At 49.2% G+C, this 21,934-nt stretch overlaps 1 protein-coding gene across 1 annotated transcript in view; it reads right to left on the reverse strand.

The window, feature by feature from the left end:
- Positions 1–21,437, reverse strand: part of LOC105186095 (nephrin) — a gene marked incomplete at its 5' end in the record, with an annotated part of 105,477 nt that extends 84,040 nt beyond the window's left edge. The window contains one exon of the mRNA XM_025300578.1: positions 21,196–21,437. Coding sequence (XP_025156363.1) covers positions 21,196–21,437 — 242 coding nt within the window. The remainder of the gene's footprint in view (positions 1–21,195) is intronic.
- Between the last annotated feature and the right edge of the window lie 497 nt (positions 21,438–21,934).

The following is a 21,934-nucleotide window of genomic DNA, read 5'->3' on the forward strand; positions in this document are numbered from 1 at the left end:
TCATCGATATTGCCTCCGATATACCCCGTTCAAATAAATTATTGCTGAGACGCGACAGCGTTCACACGCGACCAGCGCCGTTGCGACGATCCGCGAATTCCCCGGCGAATTCATCCCCTTCGGATTCTCAATACTTAATCGTATCCAAATGTCGCTGTATCTCCTCAGACATGCGCCATGATATCGCTGACATCTTTGATATATTCTATGGAATCGAATATCTAACACAGCGAGATAACTTTTAACGTAACTGCGATAGATAGAAAAGAAGAGAGAGAGAGAGAGAGAGAGAGTGGAAAAGAGGAAATGAGCGGTAGAGTGTGTATGTGCGAGGAAAAAGGGAGGGAGAAACTAATTGGACTGCGAGTACGCGATACGCGGGGAAGACGCTGATGAAAAATAAAATATTTCCCTCGACGGTGTGCGAATGGAACTCGATATGAAAGAAGGCTCTCGATGATGAAAAGATATCCATTTCCTCACAACAACGTCTTTCATCTTTCTATGCCGCTTCTCTTCTCGCGTCTACTCCGCTGCCGCTTGCTTGGCAACGTGGTCAGAGCCGAGCTGATTGGCCGGAACTCCCTGAAAGGAATCTCGATCGAAAGGACGAGACTTTTTTTCTTCCCCCCTGGCCGGAACCTTGTCTCAGTCAGTCGAGATTCGTAGCTCCTTTTTCTTACGGAGCTGCCCCTACGCGCCGCAAGTCGATAAGTCAAAGCGGCCGACATTTTAATTATGGCACACCCGGAAATTGCAAGGTACACGGAAACGAATGTAACGCCTGAGATCCTCGTTAATTCTTTGGGCTCCGCCGCGTCTTCCCGGCATTTTCTTTCTCTTGCTCCCGGGCCCTTTATTGTCCTTACGGAAGAAATACCCGAGCGAGCTTCTGCGATTACCGACGAGACGTCCGCGCCGTGCGAATTTCTCTCATCTCCCTGAATCAATTTTCGACTTTTTATGTTAACTTGTTACGATGTGCGCGTATACACACCTGTGAATGTTGTTGTTACTGTTGTTGTTATGTGCGTTCATTTTCAATCGTTTGTGCGATTATAGTTTGGTATCAGAGCGCTTGTGAGACAGAGAGAGAGAGAGAGAGAGAGAGAGAGAGAGAGAGAGAGAGAGAGAGAGAGAGAGAGAGAGAGAGAGAGAGAGAGAGCGGCACTGGATTCCTCGCGCCGGTAAATAAATGTCTCCGTTTATCTATTTATCTGGCCGGTGCCGACTTTCCTCGCGAAATGAAATGGGACCGGACCGTTCTGCTTTTATCAGACCGCGAGATTTGAATTATGATGGTCGCGGCTATCAGCCACGGATTAATCTTCGATTTTCGCGTCGGACTTGGTCGTTAATGGACGTACGAGCGACTTGGAAGTATCGGAAAAACGATCGACCACTACGAGAAAAATTCTCGCGATAAACATCCGTGGCTTCGCTGGAGCTGTTTCCCCCCTTCCCTCTCTCTCTCTCTCTCTCTCTCTCTCTCCCTCTCTCTTTCTCTCTCTCTTTTTCTCTTTCTCTATTTTTTCTCTTTCTCTCAGCGAGTCAAAGATTTAGATTAAGATCGAGCTTACGAGAGGCCGCTCATTCCCGCGAATTGGTATTTTCCGACGGGAGAATTGCACGTACGGGCAATGTCGAGTCCGACGCATTTTGCACGATTCTGATACGAATCTGTCAAACAAATTTTACGGTTTCTCATGCGGTCGTGTTCTCATGTTGCGCTTGTCCACGTTCGTGATATCCTCTTCCGTCTGACGTTAAACTTCGATAACCGAACTGAATCGTAATTACAATATAGCGTGTCTTCGCCAAGCCGGCCAGACTTAAAAGTTACGGCAGCTCTCGTGAGCAATCGTTAGGGTCGTTTAAGCCTAAGTGGTCTAATTTTCAGCCACCAAATGGCTGTCTTCGGATTCCTTAGTACCTCGTTAAACGCCGGTGTGGACGCGAAACTGTGTCTGTGGGTCTTTATTGGTTTTAGATATCTGTTAAATTGCGCGCAGTATAAACGCCACAAATGAACTTCGGTGTACAAGGTGTTTCAGAATGGATAGATCTGACTGGGTAAAACTGGGTTTTAGAATTGTAAGATCTGACTGGATAATAAACATAAATTTGCAAGCTAGTCGTTTTTTCTGGAATACTTTTAGCTTTTTTCTGTAATATTAACATTTTTCATAATATTAAATTTTTATATGATACACACTATTTATTATTAAATGATTGATATCTGGAATTCGAAATATGACGAATTATGCAGAGTTCAATTTTTATTTATTTATTTTGAATGACATTTGGTTTTCTTTTCGTTATTCTGAATTTAACATTTTCTTGTGTGCAGTTTTGCGAAGATTTAAAAAAATATTAGAACAGATTTTCATTATTCAATTAATTAATTGCACTTGATATTCGTTAAAAATGAAAAAGATTGAGTGTTCACAGATATAACTCCTTGTTAGTATCTCTCAGTTTTAGTATGCATCAATTTAGCAAATGATATTTTCTATCATGATAAACTAATTTCACTAATTGATTTCTAAAGAAATTGATCCTAAAGAAATACACAACTACACGTTTATTGAGACATAAACGATTAAATAAATAATTGCCTTCGCGATAAAACCGAGTAAACCAATATTTCAAATGTAAACATTTATTTGTGAGAATGCATCGCGGTCAATGACGATGATTGGGCTGGCAGTCGTACAATACGCGACGGTCGAAACTCTGCAAATGCCGTACATACATTGTCTTCTTTCTACACAATTTCGCAACACAAATTAATCTTCGGAAACATTGGAGAACGTCGAAAGAAAACTCTCATTGTTACATATATTTTTTAAGCATATTTTACACTCATTTTATTATTTATTATTTTATCATTGCGTCGCGAAAAACGATGTCACCCCTAACGCAAGAGCCACAACTTTTCAACGAATCCGATCAAGCCGCTATGACTTCTAGAAGTGAAGTTATCGATGTGATCATATCGAACCGCACTCTTGATCGCTTCGGCGTGATCGGCGGAATTGGTGGCACTTGCTGAATCAGCTGCACTTCGCGAAAGCGAGAACAAGTTCACATTCCATCGCGCGCGGGCCTCTTCTCACTGTGCCAGTTGACTGAGCGGCACGCGACCATTCCCTCCACTCGGATTTTTACGCACGCACGGGACCTTGCAAGGCTGCACGTGACCACGCGCGGTCGTGCCTGGCCCCGCGCATGCGCAATATAGAGCTCGAGCACGTGCTCGCCGGCTCAGCCACGTGCTTGCGACATACAAGCACGCGCTAGCGTTCGCCGGTGTCGAGTGTGCAGATTTTCGACAGCTGTAACTCGCAAACGAATCAGCGTAGGCATGCGGAAGAGAACGCAATTTTCTCGATGTGGATGCCACATGCGTTCATGTTGGACTTTTTATCGTCAATTCTCGAAGGAAATGTGAAATTTTATTCGGGAGATTCGTCGCATGACGCAGCTTCTCTTAATTATTCGCGATGGAATCGTCGAATTTCTTTTCCTTCGTTCTTCCCTCATCATAACAAAATCAATGTTTTGTTATTTTAAATTGAAGCAAAAAATTAATTTGTAAGACAATCTTACTTCGTGCGGTCGAACGAGAACTTTTAGTCTGTTTGCTATTCAGTCGTTTTATCGTTCGAGAATAAAAAGCTGGATATATGGAAAACGATGTGTGCGGGTGTTTATCTTTTATTAAGATATTTTTCTTCGTTCTCGCCAGTTCTATTAACTAATTAAGCCTTGACTGAAAATTCTGAAACGTTCGAGAGATACTTCGGTCGTTTCATACTTCCTAATCTTACAATCCTCTTATTCACGCTTCAAATAGCTTCTTTATCGCGCACGTGTGCATAAGAATGATTAAAAAAAGAGCATCGTGAGTAGAAGTAAAGTGAGTAGAAGGTAAAGCAAACTTAAAGTGGAGCCGTCCGGCTCTTTGGACGGCTTCGTATAGAAACACTCCGGAAGACAGATGTGTGGCCAATGGGTCCGTACGATAGACGAAGCGTTGACGAAGTACATCGCTGACGATAACACGGAGCCGGCTCACTTGCACGGCATTATAGAATTTTTTTTCCGCCGCAGAACTGCCGGCCACTATGTCACCACGCGAGCCGTCGTGACGCTGGCGACGTTTTTCGGGAAAAATGTTATCCGACACCATACGTCTTCGGGATAATGTAAAGAGAGGCGAGGGTCGGCAAGAATAATGCGGGCGTTTCCAGAAGTCGTCGACGGCGAAATGGATTTTCGCGAGTTATCCATGGGATATGGGTTATGGGTCGAGGAAAGGGACGAGGCGATGAGGGTCCTTTCTCGCTCGGACTCGGGCTACGAAACGGCGTATGAAAAAGTGCTCGCGATTCGTATAAAGTGATTTTAAGTGAGAGTCAGCTCGCCGTCGCTCCGGTCGAAAGTTCGCCCCGCTGAGATATGAGGGCAAATATTAAAATCTGCCGGCCGGTTGTCAGGATTCCCCGCGTGCGCGACGGCCTCGCGGCGCAGAGTCCGGGCAGAGAGTAAGTTTTCTCTTTGCAGGAATCGGCGAGGTCGCGTCGAGGGCAGGGGAATAATTAAGCCGCTCTTACCATTAACGCGTAATTGCGACTCGGAAGTCTCGACGATTGCCCTTAGAATCGTCTGCTCGTTCGTGCGCAGTGTGATAAAAATAAATATAATTTTCTAGTCGAACAACTTATCGCCCCACAGTTACAAAGGGCGAAAACGCGTGCATCTCGAGTAACAAGTCAGGTTTGAACAATATTCAATTATTTCTCCCTTGTACATAATTGCACCTCTTTCTCATTATGTTTCCTGTAACTCGGTCTAACACGCGCCAATCCGCGTTTTCCTTTGATGCCTCAAAATCGCTTTTACATATTCTCTCTTTATCTCACGCCGACTAAATCTTGACGAATACCTCGCTGCGCATCGAGATGAACGTTTCAGCCGTTAACGAATTCATTATCCCGGGCACATTTACAGATTTCGGAATTTACGGCGCGCTACACAACGCGCTATCCCCGTGACTTACGCGAGAGTCGACGGCGCGCGATCTCCGGTAAAAATTGATCGCGGTAACGTACGATTACATCCGCGGCGCGCGATCGGCGAATCGCTCGCGTCGTAAAGTCGACGCTTTCAATAATGCCGCGCTATTTTACACGTTCCGTTTATTGCGGCGCGACTCGAGGTGACGCGAGGGGGCGCGGCGCGGCGCAGGGTGCAGGGCGCAGCGCGAGATAATAATTCGCCCGAGCAAAAGGACGGGATCAGGATGAGATTCTACCGCGCCGACTACGACGGCCCGGCGCAATAAAGTCGTCACGTGCAATAAAAATCTCTCCCGTGCTCACACGAGCGACGTGCGCCAGCGCGAGCTGCCCTCTTCGCGAGATGGCGAGCCAGCCGGTGAATGCAGACGCTCGCGGCCGTGTCGCCGCCCGTTGAAATATTCCCCTTCTTCGTCGTCGTCGTCGTCGTCGTCGTCGTCGTTGTCGGGGCGGATAGACACGGCGAGGAAAATTTTGTGTGCTTATCGAGTTATGTACTCGCTTCACGTTCGTCGGATGTATCGGGCCAATTTAGGCTCAAGTCTCTGCAGTCGGATCAACTGCCGGTTTCGAGGGCGAACGGGGGCGAAGGGGGGAGGGGTCGGGAAACCCCGGGTGAGGATTCCATAGAGGGCCCTCCGGGGGCTGGAGGGCGAAGGAGCCGATTTCTACGCCAATATTTGCGAAACATTACGCCACGGCGAGGCGAGGCGACACGCATTCGCGGCGCTCGTCGCGTATCTCGTATCTTTCTCTTTCTCTCTCTCTCTCCCTCTCTCTCTCTCTCTCTCTCTCTCTCTCTCTCTCTCTCTCTCTCTCTCTCTCTCTCTCCCCTTCTCAGTCTTTTTTCGCGCGGAAGTCGCGCGCGCGGTAAGTTGCCCGCAACGAGATGCATCCTCGTCGCTGAATTCCGCGCCGACAGCCTTCGTCCTGGCGAACGAGGACGACGAATGGAGTTCGTTTGCCGTGATTTGCATATGAATCAAGTCGCGGCGGCCGTCGTCGGTGTACTTACAATTAGATCGATCGAGAACGCGGCGGAACGTAGAGGAGGCGAAGCGGGGGCGGTGGGACTGGCCCGCGTCCGCTCTCGGGGAAAAACATCGCGCAGGAGAACCGGATTTTTCCGCGCGGTACTTTATCGCTTTAAAATACCTCGAGTTGCTCATCGAGAGCTTTAGCTCTTAGCCGACGCCGTAAATTTCGTTAAGCTTTTGATACCCGCCGCGCGCACGCGCGCGCGTCTGTATCACCCCATTAAAAAGGAATTTATTAAAATCAAGAGATTTATAAGCGAATGATTTTAATCGCGCCATGCACTCCTCCCCCCTCGAAAGGGATTTCGCCTTTCGTATTTATCGTAAGCGTGCTCGACAGCGCCTCCGACTTTGCACTCGCTTCGTTTCATAATTCGCGCGGCTTATTCTTTCTTCGTCGTTTCTTCGCGCACATGCGAAATACACATCACATTCGATTGTTTCAGCTTTTGTTTGCCGAAACTATTCTCCTCTGCCTCTCTTCGCTCCTTCGCTTTCTCCATCTCCTCTACCTCTATTTCTGCTCACTGCTCTGTCGCTCTGTCGGATATTTTTATCAGTTCTTTTCCATTTGTTTAGCCGGGATGTCCCGGCACGGCCAATTCTTGTTCAATTTCCCACTAATTACATTCGTATCGGAGAGAACGGCGGGACTGGTTGCGTCGCCAGTTGCAGCGAGCGCTCGCAAGTGCGACCAAACAGGTGGCCCGCGCTCGTTTGGCTCTCACGAGTCTTTTCGTGGAAAGCTCTCGCGATTACCAGCAGTTTTTGGGTACACACAGATAGAGGAGGGGAGAGAGAGAGAGAGAGAGAGAGAGAGAGAGAGAGAGGAAGCAAGAGAAAAAGAGAGCGAGAGACCGGTGATTTCCCGCTCGACAATTGGCGTCTTATAAGATTGGCGCACCGTCGTAAGAAAGAAGCGAGATCACAGCGTCTCGAGAGAGACGGCTGTTCCCGGCTTGTATAGCGACGAGCTTAATCGGACCCTGCGAGCAATCGCAATTCCCGTTGCGACGTTGCTCGCTCAAGGGGATTGGATTTTTATTTCGACGACGATCAAGACCTTCGCGCGAGGAACGCTTGTTAATGAGCGGTATTGCTGTTTAACGTGGTTTCGTTCGAGGATTAAAAAAGAAGGTAATTTATCGCGCATTTATTACAGGAACAAACGATTTCTTTGCGTGCATGTGTTTGTATTGTGTGTGTGTGTGTATGTGTGTGTGTGTGTGTGTGTGTATGTATGTTGGATGTGCCTGTTGGGGGTACTCGCGGGTAAATTTTATCTGTTCGGGCGGGGAATTATTTAGATTTTATTACTAAATCGTTGTATGTAATACGCGTGACTGCATATTTCGAATTTTCCATCTGCGATGCGTTTCCATTTACATTATTTCCCGGCGAGATGCATAAAGCGCGCGGCCGGATTGTGTTCCGCTGCGATTAAATAATTAAACGGATTACAAATGACTATCCTTTTTATTTCATAAACTGCGCAAACACGCGTCCGCGAGCACGCGGCCTCCGGCGGATTATAAAGCGAGCGGTCGCAGCGGACGGAATTCCCTCGGCGTGCGACGACCCTACGCGATCGTTTCTCGCCGCGATTTGCGCGCCGATGGCTCGTATCGGCCGCAGATATTAGTCGCGCGAGGTGTCCGGGTATCTCCTCCGGCAACCAACGGGATTACGCTCGGCCGTTTTTGGTTTATGAGCCGCGCGCGCGAGCGAGGAATGCTCCCGCGCCCCTTCGCACCCTTCGCCGCGTTCACAACCCTTTCTCCGGCCCTACCCCCAATGTGAGCCGTTTGTTCGGCGCGTTTGCTCGCTCTCACGCACCGTGTGCATAAGGCTCGAGGCCCGGCCGAGAGATGTGCGAGCGAAACTTCTTCAGCAAGTAAACCCGTAGCGTCGGCATCTACTTGGAATAATTCGCGTAGTTAGCGCGCGGCAGTTTATCACGCCGAGGGTGACAAGCCGCGTTTGTTCGCTCACTCGTTCGCGAGCGGGCGAGCGAGCGCTCTTCTCACACCGTGGCCGTCGCCGCGGCGCCGCGCCGGCCCGTTCCTCGTCGACGTACACACATAGTTCAGTAAGCCGAAACCGAGACATACCGCGGCGCGGTGGAGAGGACGCGCGCCGGGACGAGAAGTTGCCGAGAAGTAGGATAGCTGTAGTCGGCGGCCTGGTTTTACACGCTTGCTGCGGCTGTTTGATACATTAGCTTGGCTTTAATCACGCTGCCATGTCGCTGCTGTCGCTGCCGCAGCTTGTACTTTCATTCTTGATGCGCGGGACACCGCGAGGATTCCGATCGAATTGGCCCGCGGCGGCTGGTCATATGTGTGATGAGAGCCGGTGAGAAAATGCGATCGTCGCGGTCGGTGAGAAAGAGAAAGAGAGAGAGAGAGCGAGAGAGAGAGAGAGAGAGAGAGAGAGAGAGAGCGAGGGACATTTGGTGCGGTCTCGAGCCGATTCTATGGCTTGCTCAACTGCCGCGGGACGAGAGGGCGGAGGAGTTTAATGTGAATTATTCTCGAGTATTTGGAGCTACTTTTTTACGGAATTGCAATAATACGAGATAATCGAGAGATAAAATAGGCAAAAGTACCAAAAAATATTATTGTGAATATTATGTGAAAAAACGAGAGAAAAAGATAAAGCAGAAAATTAAATTAAAAATAAAATTTCTCTTGACTCATACTCAATTTTTGGCGTTTGTCAAAGAAAAATATGGGAATGTTTTTCATTTTATCGATGTCGATGGGTATTGAATATATCGCAGAACAGCCAAAAATAAGTAATATATATTTTTTTATATATGCTTTGTCGCTCGGGGTTTGAAACAACCCCTCGAAGGAAATTCGATAAAATTGACTGAGGCAACATGTTCGCGGCCGTGAGGCCTGTTTCAGAGAAAATGTTTCAGACGAAAGTTTGATCCTTGGAAATTCCGCATTTAAATTTTTCGCAAGTGCTCTTTGAAAGTTGCAGTTGTAATGAGAAATGACATTTAAAAAAAATTAAATACACTCTTTACAGAAAGAGAGAGAAAGAGAGAGAGAGAGAGAGAGAGAGAGAGAGAGAGAGAGAGAGAGAGAGAGAGAGAGCACCAGATATTATAAAACTTTCTAAAACTGAAACATTTTCTCACGGTGCCTCACGGTGTTGAAGATGTTCGCTCGCAATAAGTTTTATTGAATTTCCTTGGAGGGGTTGCTTCAACCTCCGAGTGTGCTAGGAAGCACGTATAAAAAAATACGTATAAAAAAATACGTATAAAAAAATACGTATAAAAAAATACGTATCTTTTATTTTTAACCGTTCTACGACATGTCCAAAGTCCGTTGAAATCGGCGAGGGACGGTTACGACTATGTCTCCTTGTGAATGTTGAAAAAAGAATAACGAGATTAAAGTTTTTTTTTTGCGAAATATTGTCGCAATGATGTTCCACGATGCTGAAATTTATTTCGTGCGTTATATCCCATGTAGACTCTGACGGTAATGTTTATTTTTAATATTCCATAATTTCATGATTCTTGATAATTTCATTTGAAAATATATACAACAGAATAGGAGTAAACGCACAAATATACGTATTATGTTGAAATCACGTTAAAATGTGTCAAAGATTCATTTAAAGCTGAATGTATAAAATGTATCGTACGTTTTCAGTAGATATGCACATATACGCGACGACGTTAAACAATGAAGCCATTCCCGCTTCGCGCAAAGTTACGATGAAGGAAACCTGATATCGAGTGATTATCAGCGTGGCGTATCGTTGATATTCCTGCTTTATTCGGAGGATTCTTTTTCGCAATATGGACTCGCGAGCGTTACCTGCCAATTTCCATCGATCGGGTAATTTCTCACAGCAGCGGATCCCACCTCGCGGGTCGCTGTTGAAGCCGATAAAACGCCGTTAGAACAAATTCGAGGAATCGCACATAAACGAAATCGAATCGTCTACTCTATCGCTTCTTCCCCTTTCCCACGTCCAGAGAAAGGATTTTCCCTCGCCATCGCGCGATGCTTTGAGAGGTAATGCGGCAACTGGACGATCAATAATATATTGTACAATATTATTCAACCTCTCTTTCTCTCTAGGCAATTTAATACGACTGTCAATCAAATTATACAATAACTTAATTGAAATATGTTGAGTAATATCGAAGCGGCCATTGGCTTCTCGAGCCAACCGAAAAAAAAAAAGGACAGAAGAAACGACTGGACTTTTTGGACTTTGTCCTTTTCCGAAGAACTAATGTTCGAACAACTACTTGAGACGTGAAAACAGAAAAGAAAAAAGAAGAGGAAAAGAGAACTAATGCACAGTAGTGCAGAAAGTCCGTCAGGAAAGAACAAAGCCGATATTGCGCGATAGTAGCAACAGACGCGCCGCGGTATTTCACTAATTGCGCAATATATTTCAAAGAACTTTTGATTAACACAATAAATTGCGCGCAAACCTTCGATACGGGCCGCGGATCGATACGATCAACGACACCATGCAATATCAAATAGATATTGTGCAATAATATCGATCGTCCAGCGGCCGCTTAACGGCCGCAAGACGCTGTTTAATAAAAAGCCATCAATCACTTCGCACTGCGTCGGGGCGGCGCCGGCGTGTCGCGTATACGCGCCGGCTTGTTTCGTCGTTACGCCAAGGTCGTACTAATGAAAGATCGTCGGTCTTCCAGATTTCATTCCGGTTGCTCGCGCGCGGCTGCTTCATCTTGCCGTATTAAATCCTCGACGTGCAGTCGACAAAACGGCGATACGGCGCGCGACGCGACGATATTTCTCGGGGTCGCTTGCGACCCTAACGAGAGCCACCTAGCCCTGACCGTCGGCAATTTGGCCGGAGATTTCCGTCGCGTCGGTCGAATCAGGGATCCATATATCGCCTCGTTCCCAGTCGGAAATGTGCGCTTAAATCCGCGTCCGCCTCCTCGCTGTTATGACGCTATGAATTGTCATATCTGTCGTTTATATCGCGTTGTCGAACGCCCAGGAAGGAGAGGAGAGGAAAGAGAGAGAGAGAGAGAGAGAGAGAGAACGGTTGGCGTTTCACGCTTTTGACGATCGTCGACGAGGCTGGGCGTGAGAGGATCGTCTTTCCCGATTTTGTCGGGGGAGAGCAAGGGTTGCAAGAGAAAGAGACGGACGATGGCGCGAACCGCACGGAGAGAGGGAGAAAGAGGGGGAGAGAGAGAGAGAGAGAGAGAAGTCGACGTCCGCAAAGGCCTCCGAAAATCGTGGTGCGCGCGAGCCGGCAACTTGGATTTATGTCGCCCATAAATTCATGCGACTTCGCGGACCGTTTTTCCGATCTCGAATCCCGTTTGCCAATCTCCCCCGCCCTCCGGCCGTCGCCCTCGCAACCCCGCTTCCACCCTCTTTTTATGCCTCCGCCTGGTACTCTTTCCTCTCGCCGGCGCATTCCGACATTCCGCGGCCTCTCGCCCACCCCAGCGAATCCTTCCTGGCGGCGGTCAGTTTGCTACTTATTATCGAGTGAAATATCGGAGTCGATTTGTTATCGCGCTAGTAGATGGTGTTCCTCCGCGAATGAACGAGCGAGCGAGGCTTACGATCCGCACGTTCCTCGTTATTCGTAATACGCGACCGCCGACACACTGGCGCAGACCAGACAGACATCGTGGAGGGTTGCCACGGAGAGAGCGAGGTGCTCCCCAGGAGCGCGCGCTCTCTCGTTAATGCGAAACGTCGTTTTGACAATTTGAATGCTAACAAGGCGCCACACACACACATACACACACACACGTCGTCTCCCGCGGCCGGAACGACGCGTACTCGCAATTAACGCAGCATTTACTTCTCTTTAACTCGGCGTCACGAGTGTAACGAGTGCGACGCTCGCGACGATCTGTCGAAAGAATAATACACGACGCGTCGCGTCTCGCGTCTCGCGTCTCTCGTCTTCTACCCGATATCGACGGAAACGCTAAAGGCGTCGGTGTGGATCGAAGGCTTGGTGCGGCCAGTGGTATACCGAGGAGAAGCGGAATCGAGAAGTCGAGGCGGGACTCGATGGACTCGCAATTCAATTTGCTCGCGGCGAGCACCAGCCCCGGCACGGTGCGAACGGGCGGCGGGGGAGAGAGACGGTTAATTAGCCTCGCCACAGAGGAGCTCGATTATACGCCGCTACACGGGGCGACGAATAGCGCAGGCTACTTTTTTCACTCTCACCGCCTTTGCTCGTCCCTCGTACACACGTGTGCTCGCGCGACGGCACACTTATAGCCCATTAGTCGACGCACAGGGTATAACCGTGTATCTCCGCATGCCGGCTGGAAAAAGGCTTGCCGATCTCGATGCAACAAACCGCCCCTCGTTGTTCGTCGCGAGCGAGCGAACGAGTGTGCGTTATGCGCGCGTTTGAGCGCGCGCGCGCGCGCGCGCGCGCGCGAGCGCTGGTTTAAAAGGGCGGAACAAATTTCTGCTCGGCGCTTTGCTCGACGCCGACGGCCCCTTTCGGCTCGAAGGGGACGAAGATGAGTTTTTCGCCGGCCTTGTTCTCGCCGCCACGAGCGCGCGTCAAAGCCCGCTTCGCGCCGCGTTATTTGTATCTCTTGGAGGACGCGCGCCGCACCCTGCGACTCCCTTCACTCTCTTTCTCTCCCTCTCCTTTCCTCTCCTCTCTCTCTCTCTCTCTCTCTCTCTCTCTCTCTCTCTCCTTCCCTCTCGTGGCCCTTTGAATCGGTTTATCGACTTTACGCGCTGTTCGCTTTTGCAAGCGCGCACTCGCTCGCTCGTGCTATCGTTTAACTCTTGATCTCCTTTGTCGCGGGTGCAAGTCGACGCGCGCGCTCGCGATTTGTAAAACTACTTTCGGCCTCGCGCGCGCACGGCGACTTGCAGCGAGTTCTCGAGCGATTTTCGAGGCGAGTCCCCTTCCCCCTCTCCTCCTCTCTTCCTCTGTATCTTCCATGTCCTTGTCCTGGCCCTCGCTCATATCGCGTATCGCGCCGGGAAATTGTTTGTCGCGTTCCTCCCTCCCCCTGGATGATTAACCGCGCGGAGTGAATAGCGAGTTTGGGAATGGGATTGATTCCCTTGCCGACAAATCGGCGGCATCCAATCGGTAGCCCCGTGCGTTTTTCATGCGATGTGCTTGGTTGAATAAGTAAAGTCGATGGATGCCCTAGCCTGAAGATACGCGCGATCGATGGAGCGCTAGCAAAGCGTGGTGCGTTAACGACGCAAGATGAAAAAATGCATTTCATAGACGGGACGGCGGCGAAAGAGGAGCGATGAGCGAGTTGCGGCGGGGGGAGTAGGGGAATTAAATCCACGAGGAAACGCAAACTCCAATCCGAATTCCTTCCGCGATAGCGGCTCGCTCGATAATCCGCTTTCGTCCGTCCCGAATTATTTCTCGAAGGCGCGGCGGCGCACAGCGCGCCGTACCAGGTCGCGCCGCTCCCTACAGCGACAAAGACGCTTGATATTATTTCGAGTTTAATTTCGACTCGCATTATCCGACCCCGAGCATCTCCCGATATTATTTTAACCGCCAAGCGAAAGGATCGGTCTTGACCCGCGCCGCATCGCGTAACGTGGCGTCGCGTCGCGCCGAGCGACTTCTCCTTTTGGGAGGAGCGTAGACGGAAATTTTCCTCCGGCGTTAATGCAACGGGAAGGCTAAAGCGAGCACAGAGAGGAAGAGGAGGGATAGGTGATGGTAGAGGAGTGTGAGAGCGAGGATGGAAAACTGGGTTACGAGAAAGAGAGGCAGAGAGAGAGAGAGAGAGAGAGAGAGAGAGAGAGCGAACGAACGAATAAGAGGGAAAAGGTTAGGTTAATTAAGGGAAGACTTAACGACGGGGTTTGTCCACCCCGCGTCCATTTCTACTCTTCCTCCTTCGCACCCCATTCGCCGTGGGGAGTTTGGCTCGAGCTAACGCGAAAAGTTCCGCGTGAATTTCTGAAATTCTAATTCACCCCCTCTCTCTAATCTGCGCTATCCTTCTTTTCACCGACGTCGTCACGCAAGCTCGCTCGCTTACCGCTTCGGGAATGTGCCCCGTCTTTATCTTGCCGTAGAGACTGACGGCGGTGGATTACGCGTAGGGGCAATCGCGATCGATTCGAGAAAGGGATAATTAAAAAAGAGAGGGCGAAAGAGAGAGAGAGAGAGAGAGAGAGAAAGAGAGAAAGAAAAAGATAACATGAGGTAATAACGTAAGAAACTAAAGCTTCGATAAAAAGATTAACATTTGCTAAGTCAAGACGTAACATCGATTTCAGTGGTCTGGACGCGACACGATATGATATGCATGGCATAATATGAGACGATATACGTCTGGTTGTAGAAAAAAGCGATTTGTCACAGATAATCAGTAGTCGTAACGCGCGCACATATTTAACGTATCATCAGTGACAGAAAAGTCGCGACGCTTCTTTTCCAACGAGTCCCGCATCTGCGCATTTGTATCCAGCGGGAGAATTCGTTTCCTTCATAATTCTCCGAATACAAATTCTCCTGCTGAATATCAGCTGCGTCTCGAAGTTCATCTCGATGAAAGGTGTTGCAATTCTGTTGCCACCGTACGCAAAACGGAGTGATTTGCTTAACAAATGTAGCCCGAGAGAATTTCGCGTGTCTCTCGCCGCCCAAGATACAAAGAACAAGACCGATCCGCGGACGTTCCTCCCGCCTCTCTCCGTCGGGGATTTCTCGGATATTGTTAAACTCGCGGCGGATATCTTTTACCCTCATCGCGATTATTTATCCGCGACGCAAAAACGCGATGACGCATCGCGGGATGTATCATGACGGACGTCCGGTCGCGGATTTTTGTGTCGCACTTGGCGCGACTTGGCACGTGTTTCTTGTTCCACGATATGGATCATCCGCACGGCGGATGGATCCTCGAACGCAATTTCGCGCGAGCTCCCCGATCTCGTCCCCGTCTCTCTCGTCCGAACGGAATTCTCAAATTCCGGATTTGCTCGCGCATGCTTGCACACCCTCGCACTCTCTCTCTCTCTCTCTCTCTCTCTCACGCTTTAAACCGTTATCCTCTTCCCCGTCCTCCCGTTCTCTCTTTCGCTCTCTCCTCGAACTCTGTTAGAATCGCAGCTCCCTTCTATTTTATTTATCTCAATGTCCTCTCCTCTCCCGGCCTAATGGTGTCTATTAGGCGAGAAGGAGTTGGAGTGGCCAATTTAGAAACCCGCCCGGATCCCTTCGCCTTATCTCGCCCTTTACACGCGGCTCTTTGGGGATATTTACCGAAAGGTTACACGTGCGCACATACATATGTGCGCGCGCGTTGAGAAACACACCTGGACTATTCCGTTTTTTACGCCCGCGAAAGATATGCCTCGGAATGATGCGCCTTGTTCTTGCCGTTTATCGCGAGACGACGACGTATGCAAGCACTCATTGCAGAGAGAGAGAGAGAGAGAGAGAGAGAGAGAGAGAGAGGGCGAGAGGGGGGAGATACGAGACTGTCGCGAGACTCACATATAAATGACTAACGCCAGCTATTACGCAACGCTCGCGCTACGCGGCGTGTAATATACTTACACGATTATGCCGGATAATAATATTGCGCGCGCATAACGCACTGCGTTGTAACACAATAGCGTGACAATACCGCGTGGATGCTGGGCGCATTAGCCTAATCTATAAGACGGCGCTTCGCGCACGTGTGAGTTAATATATAGCCATTGTTGCGCGCTCGCGGCAACGTACGCCACGCGCGCACGTGTGGGGGCCTATCATGCGTACGCGCGTATCGTCGCCCACGTTCCTTACACCGTACATAATGAGCAGCCGCATGGCGATCGTAATGCACGCGCTCGCGTGGTTATCGCGGAATGAATATTCGCGGCGCTCCCACGCGACGATTCGCTCGCGATTCATCGCGACTCATCGCGACCTCTTTGGTAGAATTATTATTATAGGAGGGTGATTCACAGTTTTGAGGGTTCTTATCTCTCAAAGATTGATGATTTATTGGCTTGTTTGGAGAGTAATTTCCTGTTTTCTCAAATAGATAGGGTTAATTGCCTTTTTAAGCAGTTTTAACCTGATTCTAAATCAGAAAATCATCTTACATTTTTACAAGGCACATTTGAGAAAAAGTTGTTTTGGAATCTGTCAAGTTGTCTTTTTTTTGGCGTTGCATGAAACATGGAAAACCAACGTGAGCATTTTCGTCACATTTTGCTTTTTTGTTACCGTAAAGGCAAAAATACAGCGCAAGCGAGAAAAGAATTATGTGCCATGTATGAAGAGGATGTGTTGACCGAACGCGCCAGTGTCAGAATTGGTTTTCGAAATTTCGTTCTGGGAATTTCGACCTCTCGAAGATGCATTACATTCTGGAAGGCTAGTTGAGGCTGATGAAGATCAAATAATGGCATTGGTGGGCGCAAATCGTCATTTAACAACACGAGAAATTGCTATAAAAAACTCTTCATTTTTGTCTGGCAATAAGCGAAATGCGTTCCGCATCGCAGTGACATTTTTCGATAATTGATGTGGAATCTATTTTCCTTCTTTGTGAATCTTTTCCATATCATGTAAACGTTTAGTAACTGTTGTTCAACAGTTTAATGCTTTGACAAGTTCTGAAGTAGATTGTGCTGGATTTTCGTTCAATAATACTTGCAAAACTGCATTTTCAAGCTCTTTTAGTTGATCGCCCGAGCGACTTTTGTCATTAATATTCTTTTGAATCACCTAAAGCAGGGTTTCCCAATCTTTTTTGTATTTCGCATCCCTAAACATTTATTAATTAACCTTCGAACCCCTTACAAAAAACAATTATTCGTATATTTTATAGTAAAAATTAGTTGTTAGGGTTTTAAGATAAGAAATTAATTTATAATAATTTATTATTACATATTATTGTTTTATAGAAACTATCATTTTAATATTATAAAATTATTATCCATGATGTCAAGCTTCGCACAGTGATACGTAATGAATATATACGTACAGATACGTAAAAAATATATAATTTTAATAACATTTTTTTTAATTTGACGAAAAAAATGCCGGATTATTCCAGAATTCATCTTAATCATTATTAATTACAATCACTTTTCCTCGCATCCCCAGGGGATGCGAGCATCCCCGGTTGGGAAATCCTAATCTAAAGCAATATTCACATGTCTTAATTGATGGAAAAACATCACCATAAGTCTCTATCAGAATTCTATGACCTTCAACCGCCGGTTTCTTCGGATTAGAAAACAATACCAATACTAATAGTATATCCCGATGAAATCTGAACACCTTCCTCGGCCACCCCCGCGAATTTCCACCGTCGCCGACTTGGACTCGAACGCGTGGTAGATTTCTCGATCAGACAATCTTCGTTGAGTTCTCCCGGGTATAACCCTTTTGATACCACGGTGACTATAGTCACCCATCGTCGAAATTATATTATTAAACAGTTTTTTAAATCTGAATGATTTAAAATATATTACATTACAATATCTCACCCTTTATGAACAATTTGTCTATAATTTACATTATTTTACCGAATATCAAATGTTATACCCACACTACGGTAAAATGTACATTGTAACCGGCCCGTACAATAGACCCTATTCGCGACTCAAGTATCCTTACAGCGGAAGCATACTCGCGAACGACATAGCCGTATCGAAAGGGTTAATAATCGTGCGAAAGCACGGCGGAAGCCTCGCGATGCCGAGAGAGATCGCGCTTTCCCGTCTCACGGCAGTGATGCGCAGCGAAAGTGCAATAGTCGCGCGTCGTACGCGAAATTTCTCGCATACGCGGCGTCACGAAGACCGCGCGCGGGTGGAGGGGGGGGGGCGCAAAAAGAATTTCAATGCTCGCGTAACTCGGGGAGCTTAAACGCGTATCGGAGTACGCTGTGGAAAATAACGGGAGCTAAACGTTATACATATGTACGGCGGGATATTCGCTGAACGGCAGGCTCGCGTCCATGCGGGGCTAAACGTCGAAGACCGCCGGATACGTATTTTCCGCCGGTATCTCCGTACCGTAATATTTGCGAGCGGCAGGAAGAGATAAAGCGGAAGAGACGCGCTTGGACATTGCATCGCTGGCGTAGCTGGGTAGCTGGTAGCTCGGTGGGTGGGTGGGGTGGGTAAGTAGGTAGGTAGGACGTTGCCGGTTACCGCGAGAAAGCCCAGGCAAGTCAGAGCAAGAGAGAAGGGGGAGAGAGAGAGAGAGAGGGGAGGGGGGAGAGACGCAATCTAGGAACTCTCGGAAACCAATCTTCTCTGATGAAAATACCTTGTCCTCTGTGAGGTCTGATACCGCACCCGCGGGGGCCAATTTCGTTCGTTACTTTTTGGAATACCGCGAGTACGTTTGAATTGGACGTTCCGCGGCGCAGCCCTTGCGACGCGCATTCCGGGGGACGTTTCAAGAGTACGTGTGAGCGAGCGTGTCGACGGAACGCAAGATCCAGAAAAACGGATTACTCGCGATTGCCTACGCCCTCGGCGAAAAATATCGCCGCGGCTTAATCGAGCGGCTCACCGCTTAACTAGCGTGTGAGACCCGACGTGTGAGCGTGCAGAGAAAAGGCTTGGCGTTGGCGCTGGTGTACGTGAGCGCGGGGAGGGGAGGGGGGAGTACACATCGCGTGTCCTCGATCGAGCGAATCGCTCTCTTCCTCCTTCTCCACGGACTTGTTAATTCAAAATGTTCGATTCGCGCGCGCGTCCCTCTCTCTCCTCGGCGAGGTTATCGAAGCGAGGTTATCGTCTGGGTGAGCCATCTCGGTGCGAATGGCGATGAGACGTAAATTCGCGCGGATTTTAAACTCGAGGCTATTTCCTTCGCGGTCCGTCGCGAACGGACGTTATCGCGCAGTTGCGGCGCGTGACGACGTTTCGTCCCGCGGCGTTTTCGCCGCGGAAGAATATCTCGGCCACGCCGCGTCGCGCGCCACGGAATATGGCAATAAAAATACGATTCGTTTATTCTGGGATAGCCCGGGTAGCTGCTCGCGGTCTTATATGGATATTCGACGTCGAGTGTCTCGCTCGAACATTTCAGAAACACTACGCGCGCCCGGTTATTACCGGAAAGGGTTAGATCGCCCGAGGGATAAGCCGAGGAATTTCGTGCCGGTCTTGCCGGAATCTGCACTGCGACACTTACATTCTCACCAGCTATCCCTTTCTTTGTCGTTTCCAATCCTCTCTCTCTCTCTCTCTCTCTCTCTCTCTCCTCCTACGCGTCTCACTCTACCTTATCCTTCCGTGCTTCGTCCCACCCCTTTCACTATTCCGTTCTTTAACCACTCGTCGATAAGGGCGGCGAAGAGAGACGCGGGATTGGCGGCGAAGATGGATTCCGGTATCGAAGGATCGGCAGTAGGATTTTCCAGGTTATATTCTCGCCGCGAGCTATACGGGATATCCCGAGATTCGAGCGTACTCCGTTACCGCGACTGCTTTGAAGGGGCTTCTCCATGAAAGTTACACCTTCTCATACGACGTGGACTTTATGATCAACTCGCAACGGCGCGGCATTCGCGCGCGGCATTCGCGCATCCGCCGCGAAGAAAGTAGCACGGTTCCCCGGGTATTACTTTAAGCCCGCCGCGCGCGCGCGGAGAGAAGGGAGAGACGGAAGCAAAATCACCGGGCGACGCGCGCCGTAATGACGGTCACGGGATTCCTCGCGTTACCGTGCGTATAGCAGCAGTAGTAGTGCCTCTGGTAGAAGCAGCAGCAGCAGTCCTCGTCGTCGTCGTCGAGGCTTGTTTGCCGTCCTTTATCCCTACGCTTATCCGCCGAGAGGAGGAATACGGTGAAGCGGAATGTCGTATTTATGTAAGAGCTCGAGGCGGATTCGTCGCGATCGCGTCGCGACCGAATTTGCAAATGCCAGCACGAGAGAAGGAGAAGGAGAGCTCGGCGAAGGGAGAGAGGGGGCAGGAGGGGTGGTAAGAGAGTGCAAGGCTGAAAAATAGGTCAGGAAAGCAGTGGGCTATGCCGTTAGCCGAGTTTCGGTGTGACCACGTGGCGCGCGAAAACAGCGCGGTGAGACGAAGGCAACGCGTCTGCGATTGGCTCATGCATTTTTCAACAGCGGCTGCATTTGTTTGATCAGACCTACACCCGAGCGCCCCGTCACCTCTCTCTCTCTCTCTCTCTCTCTCTCTCTCTCTCTCTCTCTCTCTCTCTCTCTCTCTCTCTCTCTCTCTCTCTCTCTCTCTCTCTCTCTCTCTCGCCGGGTTTGCCGAGGTAGTACGCGACGGGGTGAAACACTCGGGCCAGGTACACGTACGCGGTGCGCATGTGTGTCTGCGTAAATAGGTGCCGGTCGCAAGTTCGAAACGGAGCGAAAGATCGATCGGAAGAGCTTGTGCCCTCTGCGTGAAACACTCCCGCAGCCCTTCTATGCCGCGTGTTCGATCTGATCGCCGCGAATCGCTTCTTCGTGGCGGCGTGCCGTGCGTGTCGGCGAGCTTGATCGATTTTTCCAGCGATTGCGTCGCACTTGTTCTCTCTCTCTCTCTCTCTCTCTCTCTCTCTCTCCCTCTCTTTTACCCTCTATTACTCTTGATCCACCCCTTTTCCATCCGGCAGCGTCCACGAGAGGGTAATGCGCGCCTTAGGGCTCCTCTTTAAAGTAAGCCGCAGTAAATTAGCCCGCCACAATCTCTTTTTGATTGAACGGAAAAGAAGCGGGAAGCCGCTCGCTTCTGTCCCTCGCGCAAACGTCGTTGTCTCTGTTCAAACACGTCGACGCCGATATCGCTCGTCGTTCGCTTTAACGATCGGTCCTCCAGCTCTCTCGACAAGTTCCGACCGAGGTCCTATCACCGTCGTTGTATCGTTTCTCGCGCGTGGGCAGAGCCGCCTCCTCGGTCATGTCTCTTCGGTCGCGCGGCTGAATAGTCCGCTCTCTCTCTCTCTCTCTCTCTCTCTCATCGCCCAGTTCGAGAGGTTTCCAGGTACACAGGGCGCGCGACGTTGAATAATAGATACTCCGGATCTGGCGCGTTCGATCGAGCGCGCGGCGCTGCTTTGCACGCGCCACGACATCCTCGGCCCCGCGGTACTCACCGATCACGGTCAGGTTGTAGCGGAAGCTGCGCGTCTGACCCTGCCGGAAGTCCACCCTGCATCTGTACGTGGCCGCGTCGTGCCGCTTGATGTCTTCGATCACCAGCACCGCCGGGCTCGGGAAAGCCGTGCGGAAGAATGCGCGCGGCCCGAACACGCCGGTGTCCGACGAGTGCTGCGCCTTCGTCACTGGCTTCTCTCGCGCGTCGATCCTGCAACAGCACGACACGCATTTGGTGACTCTTCAAGACTCCGATTCTAGAATACGGTATTTTCGAGAGCTTTCGCGATGCTTCAACCGCGATCATTCCGACGCGTCGCGTTGGACCTTTATATCCTGAATTAATCTACCCAAGACCTTACTGAGTACTAAGATCTTTTTGTGTAGCTAAATAATAGCTTTGACATGTTATAAACGTAAGGAATAGAAAAAGAAATTTTATAACAATGTAATGATTAAATTTTAGATGCTATGTATGAATATCGGCAGAAATGTCGGAAAAGTTCAAGGACATGTGAGTGCTCATTAGAGCGGTACTTTTAAGCACCGCCAGGATATAAAGGTTTAAGACAAATGTGCTTATACACTGAGCGAACAAACGTCGAAGTGTGTGTCCATTTTTTCATATATCTCTTGAAGAGCGAACCGGATCGAAAACCGACAACCGTTCGGTTCGCTGTATGCAGTTGCCGAATTCACCGTTCGTTGCTCGCTGTTCGTGGTTCGTTCGCCGTTCAT

This window comes from Harpegnathos saltator, unplaced genomic scaffold, assembly GCF_003227715.2.
Source record: "Harpegnathos saltator strain DR-91 unplaced genomic scaffold, Hsal_v8.6 scaffold379, whole genome shotgun sequence".
Lineage (NCBI taxonomy): Eukaryota > Metazoa > Arthropoda > Insecta > Hymenoptera > Formicidae > Harpegnathos > Harpegnathos saltator.